The sequence below is a fragment of the Limanda limanda genome, chromosome 5 (assembly GCF_963576545.1).
Source record: "Limanda limanda chromosome 5, fLimLim1.1, whole genome shotgun sequence".
NCBI lineage: Eukaryota > Metazoa > Chordata > Actinopteri > Pleuronectiformes > Pleuronectidae > Limanda > Limanda limanda.
This window is the reverse complement of record NC_083640.1, coordinates 8005732-8017481: the sequence shown is the minus strand read 5'-3', so window position 1 is coordinate 8017481 and position 11750 is coordinate 8005732. Positions and strand designations below refer to the sequence as shown.

At 41.9% G+C, this 11750-nt stretch overlaps 1 protein-coding gene across 1 annotated transcript; it reads right to left on the bottom strand.

Moving 5' to 3' along the window:
* Nucleotides 1-366: 366 nt before the first annotated feature.
* On the bottom strand, nucleotides 367-10840 carry angptl2b (angiopoietin-like 2b). Its single transcript, XM_061071869.1, has 5 exons — nucleotides 10571-10840; nucleotides 4865-5752; nucleotides 2159-2352; nucleotides 1023-1293; nucleotides 367-903 (listed from the first exon to the last, which is right to left on the bottom strand). The coding sequence occupies exons 2-5, from the start codon at nucleotides 5727-5729 to the stop codon at nucleotides 704-706; spliced, it is 1530 nt and encodes a 509-aa protein (XP_060927852.1). The 5' UTR covers nucleotides 5730-5752; nucleotides 10571-10840; the 3' UTR covers nucleotides 367-703.
* Between the last annotated feature and the right edge of the window lie 910 nt (nucleotides 10841-11750).

Below are 11750 nucleotides of genomic sequence, written 5' to 3'. Positions count from 1 at the left end.
ACAGTAAATACAGTGCTTGGTTTTTACAAGCAAAATGCTGAATACCTGTTCAAGTCATTTCAAAACAAGTATTATAGTATATTATATATTATACTTCCTCAAATTTTGATAGAATTGATTATTTGTTATTGGTAACTTCCGTTATTGTATTAACAATTTAGTCGTTGTTAGAAAAATGTAAATGAACCTGGCCTTTGCATTACACAGAAAATGAAACTGTTCCTATAATTTGAAGAATGTATTTTGAATGAAATTAAGTCACCGGATACATTTCCTGTGTCATCCTCATTTTTTTTCAACTGCGAAAAAAAACAAAAAAAAACTTGACATACATACTATTTATATATATATTTATTTAAGGATCCATATTAACTGAATGATTTTAATCTGGTCTTTTCATGTCAAATTAGGTTCACATGGAATTTCTCACTCAGATCAAAGGAACTATTTTTAAAACAACTCCTGTACAATGAGCACATCTTAACTGAGTTGTAGAGACACCTGAATAACAGTACACACATTTGATCAATTGTCTTGAGGGACCAGTTTATCAGCCTGACAATTTGATATTGTACTTTCCACGTTATCATTCTTTGTACTCGGCTTAGACTGGTGCCACTCCATTAGACAAAAGATACAGTTTGCATGGATGTTAGGAGATGTGATTGTTTTCTTTACAGTACAGTGTCTTTTCCATGGATGCCTAGTGGAAGGTATTTGGGTTTGGACGGATCATCATGACCACTTTCTTTAATGAGTAGGCCCCTCCTCTGAACTCAGCCCAGTAGACTCCGTCTTGGTAGCGGCTGCGGTAGTGTCCTCCCCTGTACCAAACTCCATTCAAATTCGAATGGGCACAAGAGTTGTACCACCATCCTCCCTTCTGGTAGTGGGCACAGTTGCCTAGAAAGATGAATAAATAAATACTCAGTCAGGCAACATGCATTGTAATCATGTTAATAATTGGTTTATGACTGCCCAGATTTATCCAGTTTAACATTGAGTAGCAGTCAGGTTTTTACCTGTATATGCGTCATGGTCTCTGTCTAGTGTTGTGAACTGTTTGCCGTTATGCCAGGTAAGGGAGTCTCCAGCATTGCCATGGTAACGGCCCACCCGTAGCTTGTAAAAGTCGGCTTCAGGCTCCACTCTGAAGCTGGCATACTCCGCGAACACCTTCCTGCCAGACCAGTCCTCCAGCGTGACCAGCAGTTTGTAGTTCGCCTGGTTCGTCAGCCAGTAGATGTTCTCCAGACCAAGCCAGTACTCGCCGTCAATATTGCCAAAACCTTGCTGTAAAGTGCAGTGATAGGAAAAAATACGATCAGTATGATTGAAAAATCTTTTATAAATGCTCTTCGAAAAAGTTTTTAACTTTATGCCTATAATTCAGGGTCTTCACTCAGAGATCTGGAGGTAATTATGAGTGTAGCTCTTCTATGGGTTTGTTTATTGTCAAGGAACATGATTATAAATGGACCCTCTGAGTCTGGTTTATAGCTTGTATCGGGTGTCCAGACTTGCACTGTTATTTTGTTTATTGAAAACACAACAGGATGTGCGTAAGTGCGTATATTATGAAATCCCATGTTCTGGACTCTTCTCTTGCTTTATTCTGGCTCTGGTCATACTGTCAGTTGTTTGTGGTATCCCCCACCCTTCACATGCTTTGAGTCATGGAAACACCCCTTCTGATGAGTTTACAAATGAAATGTCAGATCTCATGTGGTAAAACGTTTTTTTGCAAAAGTCATGGAAATGTCTCCATTGTTGACGTCAGCTAAGATTTAATCAGGACCCTTGTTAACTGTTGGCCTGCAAACAATTATTTACCAATGAATTGCTTTTTCCTGTGAGAGGGGGGTTTCCTTAGAAAAGATAGACTAAATAATTACCACAACCCTTTTTTTTCTGGTACAGGCTTAAAAAAAAGTCCAATATTCCTGCAATTTTTATCAGTAATTTTATAAAGACCAACAGACTTAGGAGTCATAAGGCCAAGCAGTGACTGATGCAGGTATTATATCAGACACTTTGAAAGCTTAACAATTACCTAGTCATTACATGTTCACATCTGGTTAGTGTCAAGACAACCTACATGAGGCACCAGCTTCCCTCCAAACTATGAGTGCCTTGATTTGGTGTGAGGTTGTAGCACCTTGTATGTCTCCCAGTTCCTGAAGAAATTGACAGAGCCGTCCACTCTCTTCTGGATCACAGTCCAGCCACCTGGGTCATGTCTCTGGTCACACCACACCTGCATAAGCCGGTTGGCATTCTCTGGCTTTACCAGGCACATGCCGCTGGCAGTGTGGCCATCTTCCAGAGCCTGCGCACAATCCTTGAATGGACCTGAACAGAGATGACATTACATATATAGCAACCATTCAGAAACTGAGAAAGAATCCATGATACAAACATCCACAATAGTGTTTTGTGATACTTGCTAATGAAGCCATGTTACCTCCGCCCCAACCTGCTGCCACCTTTGATTACAATACTAGTAAAACACACATTTTTCATCTCACAAGTAACAGAATAACATATTTAAATGAAAAATGATTGTGCGCAAGAGGATGGGTCCTGTGACTATTAATGTCCAATCATTAAATGATCATACATGTGGCCCCTCGGAGCCCATCGCCTATTGTCTGAGGAATTATCTTCTGGGGGCAACAGACAATATTTTGAGGCCTCTGGTGCAGACTGCAGATATTCAGGCCAAGACTCAATCTCCTATTTTCTTTATATCTTTTACAGTCAAACTTGTTTCTTTTTCTCGACATCAAACAAACGGCTATATACGATTTGTTGCTGTTTTAGGTCCAGATGGCATTTTGGCTAAACTCTATTAACATCTATCTGCATATGAGTGCAGATAAATTAAACTTTATTTTACTTGCAGGCAACCAAAGTCTGGTCATACGTGATTGCCCAAACTGGAAATGGAAACCAGAAGGCTTCTAGCCCCATAATCTTGTCCCACACACATACTTTTATATAGAGATTACACCTGTGCTAAATGCTAGGCTTAAGATGAAGAGAAAAAACTGAAGAAAAAGGAAAAGAAATCAATGTGTGAACTGAACTGAGGGTCTGATCCAAACTGTGGATTTGGAAATATTAATAACACTCCTTTTAACATGTCAAATTTGGTTTCTTTTTTATATTAAAACATATCAAAAGGAAACTGGAGAAAAAGTCAGTGACACAAAGAGTTGTTATACTCTGCCATAGGAAACCCCAATTTTCAGCAGACGCTTCATTTTACCAGTAGAATTGACTTTGGCTGCTCCTCTCATAAGGGAAATGGCTGCCGGCTGTGCAGCCAAAAGAAACACAGGCATGAGGGCAAAGGGAATCCTGACTACTGGATGATGAAACAGGAGAAAAAATTTCAATCATCTGTGCTTTATAGACTGGGATTATTATTCTACTTACGTAAGCTATGGTTTTTCTGTTTTAATTTATACAAACTACATCCCTACATCATTCTGCAGCATTAGAATTCATGCTTCAAAAGTTTTGATGATTTAATGCAAAGTCAGAACCACTTTACTGGATTTCATTGTGCAAAACAGTTGCCTGTGGGCCAATATGATTTTATTCCAAACCCAGTAGAGGTGGAAAAACACTAATGGGGCTACTGGCTCCCTAGCTTCAATTGGCTGTGAAAGAGTTTAAGTTATAAAGATGTCACACGTGAATGGTTTACCAGCTCGAACAGATTACAGAGTTTATATACAATGGAAACAAACAAAAATCAAGAATGGGGGGGTCACACCAAATGTTAGAGGTGAGGGAGGTGGGGCATCAGGATTTTGCAAGACATATTAGGGCAAATTAGGTTTATGAAAGATGAAGCAACACACATATGTCATGAGGTCCTACTCAGCTGACAGAGCCAAAAGTGACTACCCAGTTGTCTCAATAACAAGATAGCTATCGTATTAATGAATTCACTATGGATGTTCTGTCTCTTGGCCCAGTTCATGCCATCCATTTACTCTCAGGAATGTCTCTGTTGAGTAGATACAAGCCAGAGCGCTGCCTGCTCTGTTCTGCCTGATAAAGTCTGATGATTTGGTGGAACATATGACTGATTCTTGCCTGGTGGAACAAATGACATCACCGAATGCCGGTATCTCTTTCAATTCCTTCATTCCCCCTCCCCCTTTTCATAGACCTCATCCCTCTGTTTCTCTGTGTTCGTCTTTCAGTTCCCTCCCTCCTGCATTGTGTGTTGGGCTCTCTTCGTGTTAAGGGTTTATGTAACTTTTGGGGTGTTGGTTGCTGAGTGTAGGAAATTATTTGGCTCCTTTGAAAAATTCCTTACAAAGGCTCCCGTTCACATGCAGCGTAGTAAAAAAATTGCAAGCAGTAGCACAATGTGAATAGAAAAATCTCTGAGGTTTGTTCCCCTGATGCGCCATCTTAAAACCATTTTTTCTGAAGATAGCAAAAGGCTCTTTCGTGGAACAAATACCACAAAACACTCTTCTCGTCAAATTGAAAGCTTTATCATCCATTAACTTGTGGTTTCCGAGGCCCATGGGCTAAGATCCAGCTATCCATTTAGGCACATGTATTTACCTTGCTAATGTGCTTTGTGTGAGATGTGTCATGGCAATTAGATAATATGCATCTCAAAAGGCAGTGGACAACAGAATTTCTGTTCTCTCTTTGGCCTTTTGTTGCGGGAATACGTGGGACTCATTTAAATTGGCTATGAAGAATGAGTGGTTGATTTTGTCTTGTTTAAGACAGACAATCCTTTGTTTGTGATCCCTGTTTATGATGGAATCTGGTTCGCCTGGTAAGAATGCATAAAATAAAAGTTTATATCGGACTTTGTTCGACTCACCAGAGGGTTTGTCAGTGGTGGAGGGGCTGTGTGTGCCAGCGGGCATTGTTGGAAGAGGCGGTGACTTTTGGTCACTCTGGATCTCATTGCTGATTGGTTTGGTGATTCGTGGAAGGACAGGTGGCTGGTAAGGCTTGTTAACGGGCTGGGATGGTGGAGGGGGCTGAGGCCGTGGCTGGGGGATGGGCACATGACGAGGGGTAGGGCGACTCTGGCAATGCTCCTCCAACAGGACAATCAGAGATGATTGGTTAGTGGCCAAAGAAGCTAAGTGCTGGTACTTGTGCTCGAGATCTTTGTATCGACTGGTGAGATGCTGCATCTCAGAGGTTTGGTTCAAGATCTTGTTCTCCATCTGGGCCAATTCCAGGGCATTGTCTCTCTTTCTGATGATCTCATGGAGCAGCTGCATGTACAGCTGAGTGACTCTAGAGTTCATGTTTCGGCTCTCCTTCCTCAGAAGCTTGACCTCATTGACAATACCCCCGTCCACCTCCACCAATTGTTGCAAGGTCTCAATCTGCCTCTTTTGTTTCTGTAGCTCCACATTTAGCAGCTCTAACTCCTGTTTGTTGACCCGATTCTCCAGCATAGCCTCTGGCTCCTTGGAGTTGACACAGATGGCTCCAGTCACTTTTTGCTGTGGCACTATAAAAGTGTAGGAGCATTTGTCCTGTTGCTGGTCAGCTGGAGCACGTTTGCTTCTCCCGGCATAGAGAAACTCTCTCTCAAAACCATCTTCACTGCTCTCAAATTCTTGGGTCCTGTCACGGCTTTTGTCGGAGGGACTCCCCAGAGTCTGTTGAACACCACCGGCTAGTCCATAAATAAGGAGCCCCAGCAGGACCATTGAAGGGGTCTCCATGAGTGTGTCCAAATCGCCAAAGCCTGAGAAGAATGGGTAGGAAAATTGAGAACATGATTATAATGTAGGGAAACACTTTTGTTGTTGGTAAGCAGAAGCTTGATCATTGAGCACCTACTCACTACCTGTTCTGTCTCTGATTGAAAGCTCTCAGTATTGGGTTGTATGCATTGTGACAGGGCATCAATGGAGTCCTTCACAGCTATGCTTACTGAGACCAGAAGTAGGCTGGCCATCAGGATACACTGGTCCACTAGGCACCAATGTCCTGTGCATACACATCTCAGATTAAGCAGAGCTGGAAGTTATTACAGCTCCCAAAAATCAGAGCTACCAAAAAAGATTCGATCGGAGAGGAAATCTCTTTCTCGTCTTGCAGAGTGCCTCACTGGCTGCTGTTATTCACCATGACAGGGCCTTGATCCTGGTTTGTTTAAATCAGCTTTCTTCTCTCAGATCCATGTTGCACAAGCTGTTTGAAAGTGACAAATCCCCTCACTGGCCCTAAGAAAAATATTTATTTTGTCTAATGATGTGCTGATCTTTCGCGTCAGATACGTTGCTGCTCTGGAACTGTGTTTAGCTTCGCTTGCCGTACTGGCTCAGGTTCTCCTTGGGCGAATGCCACTGCCTGTCCGTGACACAAAGAAACACTCCCTTCTGCAGGCCTGGACATCTTTGCTTATGGAAAATTTGAAGCACCACCAGATGATTCTATTCATGGAGCTGTTTAAGATATTGATTGTGTTGCATCAGTCCTCAGTAAGGGAAATGCGTTGCATGCAGACACTAATAGGGAATTAATCCTAAGTTTTGTATCCTCTTTGAACATGTCTGGTTCTGATATAACTGTTGGACTAAAAGCTTACTTTAACCATCAAGAATGCTGAGAAAAAGATCTTGCATAACATAACCATTACCTGTGTCTGTGTTCACTTCTGATCAAGCCTTAGATATATTCATGTTTAGATTTCTATCGCTTCTAAATGTTCTTTTCTGCCTAATTGGACCTTGTGGCACAACCCATACTCTTCCTCAAGAGCTAATGAGAGTGAGCTGGTTCATTATGAATTCATACACAATTTAAGAGAAAAGTTTTAATAATAATGTGGTGTTATTAGTTAGCGGAGGGTATGCCACTCATTGCTGAGGAGAATGTAACTCCTCTGTGAGGATAACAAAGCCTTGAACTCCTGGGACACCTTGTTTGAAAGTTGCTGTATATTGGATTACAGTTGACTACTGTTTAACACTTCCCCACAGTCAGTGGGGGGCCTGTCTAATCAGAAAGTGATATAGTGAGGTCTATACTGGCTTGATTATTGAAGGGCTGCATAAGGATTTCCAATCGTAAAAGGGCTTCTTCATACATTTGTTAGAGTTCATCTCTATGTGAAAGATAAACTTCCAAATGATATCCTGAAAGAAAATTGGGTAGAGAGTTGAAATGTTTTTGTCTTGTTAATCCGGGCATGCTGCCAGCACATTAGGTTGAAGACACGGAGAGGAGAAATGCAGCACTTTCCAAGCACATGAACCTGGCACATTCAACCTCTTTGGCTTCATCTGAATAAAATGTGTAAACACTTTTTCTTACTGGAACCCAATTTGTATACTACTATTATGTAACCTCTTGTACTTTTTTGATATTATTGTTTAGTAGGCCCAAAAAAAATCACCATACGCTGCACAAGAATGTTGAGTCTGTATTTTCCTAACAAAGTACGCAAGTCATTTGCTGGAATATGAATAAAATATCCTTCAGAGTAGAGTTTCCATTTCAGATTTACCACGAGTCTGTCTTCTGTCAGCACAGTAAGATCTTTTAAGATTAATCCTGCTAAAAAATGACATCACCTCTGCAAAAGCCGATTGATGGAACTACTGCATAATGCTGAATCGTTTTCACACCATTCAAATAGATAGTTACCATCATCACTGAACTCATCTTAATGAAATCCCTAATAATATCCTGCATGTAAGCTCATACCAAGATAACCAAGCCGGTCATAGCCTGTCCCTTGTAATGTGCTGATGACTGTATTTAGCTAGCGGCTCCTGTGGTTTCTGCCCCTGGAACATGAGCTCTGTCTCTGAGAAATGCTGTGTGATTTGCCCCCGCTGCTGAGGAGTCCCATGTTGGACGTCGTTAGCCTGGAATCTCCTGCTCTAGGCTTCACTACACTTCAAAGCTGAGGGGAAAATGTTTGCAGCTTGTGATGAAATGTGTTTGTGTGCACTCGCATGCGGTATGTGTGCGTCTGTAAAAGAGTTTTGTGGTTAATGTGTGTGTTTAAACAACAACACTCGTTGGGCTCAGTCTCCCAGGGACCGGAGAGAGTCCCATCTGCCCCAACAGAGACAGCCTGTTATTAACCCATCCACAGTCTGCCAGAGGGAACAACAGAAAATCTCCTCCTCCGTCTTCGCTGGTAACAGCCCCCACACCCCCACAGCTCATCATTGTCCGAACATCAGTTCCCTTTCACAAGCTGCTATTGACTGGCCAATAGCTTTAATGATTAACCGGTGTTGAAGTGTTGTATATGATACCAGTCAAAACCGGTCAATTTTGCTTTCCTTTTTTTTTTTTTTTAAGGCAGATCAGGTACTGTGAATAACCTGATGGTAGAAAGCTAACCAGTGACCTGCTCAAGATAAAATATAAAAATATAGTTTTGATCACTGTACCTAAAAATATGAGTGAATTTTAAGGCTAACATAATTTTTTAGGGATAAAGAAGTTGGTTAACTATAACAGCTTTGACCAAGAGAAGAAAAGAAACAGACGGAGCTTCACATGATGAAGAGCAGCCCAGTCTCCACTTAAACCTCATTGAACTGGTCTGGGATGAACTGGACAGAAGATGAAACCAAAGAAAAGAAATTCATGAGAATTTTCAGAAGCAAAGTTATTTTTGAACAATATTAGGTTTCAATTGTAGAAAGAAAGTTATATGTACAGCTGCTGAATAAGACAAAGTTAGATCAAATAAAGTTCACCAGAGAAATACCTTAATTATTTTATTATTATATTTTTTTAATCTGGAATTGTGAATGTGTGCAATGTTTTTATCTCAGAAACACGTAAGACATTGAATCTAAAAGGACCTAAAGGCGTAAGGGCCATTCTCGTTTTAATTTGATTGGCAGCTCCCCATGGATAATTTCCTAAAGCCTGCTTCACACCAAAATGTTTTGGTTTTACTGTTTTCAGGTGGTAAGTCTGTGTTTACACGACTCCTCTTAGCGGATTTCACTCAATGTGAAATCAAGTGTGATGGGCAGGTCAGTGTGTCTCCGACCAGCTCCAGCCTTGTTGGTCATGCTCAGCACATATTAATTAGAAGGTGGCCAGCCTTGCTCAGACTGGCTGATGTCTCGCTCCCCAGCCCCTCTCATTTCAGCATGAGCAGGGCATTCCTCACATTCTTTGTCACCTCATTAGTGTGAGCTACCATACACACATGTAGAGTCAGTGGTTGTGGCAGACGGTGAGAGCTACACCCCTCAGACACCAGACCATTACTCTCTCCCACCTATAAGTACCTATAAGACGTACAGTATCTACTGACCCAATTCATAACCCAATGTCCTACTTTCTATGTGAATGCTTCATAATCACATCATCATCAGCTACAGCAGGAGATCACAACAGGGCTACAAAGCACCTAATTTGTCAGTAGCTAAAAAGAAGTGGGCACTTTGCTGGGCGGCTTCGTGCTGCATGTTTAAATTAGTGCCAACTCCACTGAGAACATGCAATCTCCTGCTTGACACCCAATATGTGTTGGATCAGAGTCAAATTCAATTTGCTCATGGTAATCAGCCTTATTACCTTTCCTAGAGGGTGACCTCATTCTTTCCTCGAGCATGTAATCCTAGTAAGCATGTAACATGACATTTGGAACATAATTAATCCCAACTACCTGCTCCGTGTTTGTTTTGATTCTCCATTCCGCGTGAGAGGTAAAGTTTTTGTTGGAATTTAGGTTTGGTCCTGTCTCTCTCACCTTACCTCCGTTGTGATCTGAGTCAGATAGGGAAGTAGGGGGTCTCGCAAATTGTTTCGATAAGTTCCAGCATGCTACCTCAAAGCCGCCTTATCCAAACACTAGCCTGGCAACAGAAACAAAGACGGGATTCAATTCCCGGCTTCCCTGTCCTCTTGAGCCAAGGGGGACATCCTGAAGCTGCACACTCCTTGACATAGTAAACTTATCTTTTCATTCTTTTTTTAGAAGCAAGTGGCATCTTTTGATATGAATTTTTTATATCATATCCTCTTTTAGATGCCTGTTTCACTGCCCTTGTGCCTTGTTTTACACTTTTAGGTTCCTGTGTTTTGACAGTGTTTTATCAGTAGAGAAGACACGCTAATTCTCTGCAGCCTGCACTTCAGCATCCCTATGTGCTGTAATAAACTCTCTTTAACAGAGTCCATCCGTCATCATTAGTCATCAGAGAGTAGAATTACCCGTTGGCACCAAACAGTGAGTCAGACAAGAGATGCTGCATAACAACCGCTGAATTCAGGATTAAAATATAATAATGCAGAGTGCAGCAGTTTGAGACAGAGCAGTTACAGTCTGGCTTCCATCAGATAAAAGAATTGACCTCATAATTGCTTTTCCATTATATTAAAAATGCCACTTGGCTGCCTGAGTCTTTGCTCACCAACAACCTGGGTCTCACCAAGAAGGATCATCATTTTCACTTAGTTAATATATTACAATTGTGGAAAATTGATCAATGCAATGAATTGATGTGACATTCGGTGCCTCTAATAAATAAAACCAATATATTAGATAAATATAATTCAAATGTTACAAAGTACTTACGAGTTAACAGTTGAATACTGATGAAGCTCCCTCAGTTTCCTTGTCCTCCTGCCTGAGATGATTGAAGCTTCTCCTGGTTGAGAGTCATCCCAAGTGTAAAAGCTGCATGCCTGTGTCCTTTTCTCAAAGTTCTCTGTGCTCTTCTGTCTAGCTACTCACTCTTTGTCACCTCAGTTCATTCCACTAGTGAAGAGGTAGCTTACCTGTGAAGACTATTATTAAAAGACCGTCATCTGCCCAACAGAAGCTTAACTTGCTGGCAACTCTTCAGTAAACATTGAATAGATTGTTTCAAAATCCACTTGAAAAAGTTGCAGCACTTTCAAAAGACAACTGGTAACTTCAGCAGGATGGTGGAGGTAGTTCCCTGATAAATGGTGTGAGTCCGGGGCAGGTTGTGTTCTGCCTGTGGCCCGTTAGGAGAAGACTGTCACTTTTCTCTGGGTTGAATCCATCACTTCTGCCTCACAGCTCTAAGAGGCTGTCTCTCTCAACTGCACCTCTCTCTCTCTCTCCCTCTCCCCCTCCTTGGTGCTTTTAAATGATGAGAAATCCTCTAGCAGTGTTTCAGTAGGCAGACAAATTGAGCGCAGAGCCTCCCCCCTCTCCCTTAAAATGAACACATTCTTGTTTAAAGCAACCGCCTTCTTTCTCCACCCCTCCTCCCCATGGCACAAAAGAGATCCACAAGCATGCACAAGACGCACACACACACACGCACTTCTCAAATTTCCTACCCCTGCCCCCTGGCCACCGGTTCACCACCACCAGCACTATTTCTGGCCTGGGACTGCATGGTTCTTCTGGTGGTAGACAGCAGTGATGTTACACTGATCAGATCCTAATTGGGCGTGAATGAGCACTTGCCCTGAGAGACGGAAAGACGCTGACAGATAGGAAGCAGATCCAGGTGTTTGACTTAGCCCAGCCCTGGATGAGTGACTGTCGACCCTGCTTTGTACAGCCTGGAGCGGAGATGTCAGAAACAGGCAGGGTCTCTGTATAGTGCAGCACACTTGAACTAAATCTTGCTGGGGGATAATCACATAATAACTTCAAAAGCAGAGCTGTCTGAACTTGTCTCCATGTACGTGTGGGTGGACAATAGGATATGAAGTGTGTCCTGCAGGGCGGACCATCCTGCCAATGATCTATAAATGTCTCATACAAACACTTGGCA

Excerpts from the sequence above, each read along its gene's own strand:
- angptl2b (XM_061071869.1), bottom strand. The coding sequence starts at position 5,729 with ATGGAGACCCCTTCAATGGTCCTGCTGGGGCTCCTTATTTATGGACTA. Across the intron at positions 2,353-4,864 it reads CACCACTGACAAACCCTCTG|GTCCATTCAAGGATTGTGCG; the intron begins GTGAGTCGAACA and ends ATCTCTGTTCAG. Across the intron at positions 904-1,022 it reads AGACCATGACGCATATACAG|GCAACTGTGCCCACTACCAG; the intron begins GTAAAAACCTGA and ends TCATCTTTCTAG.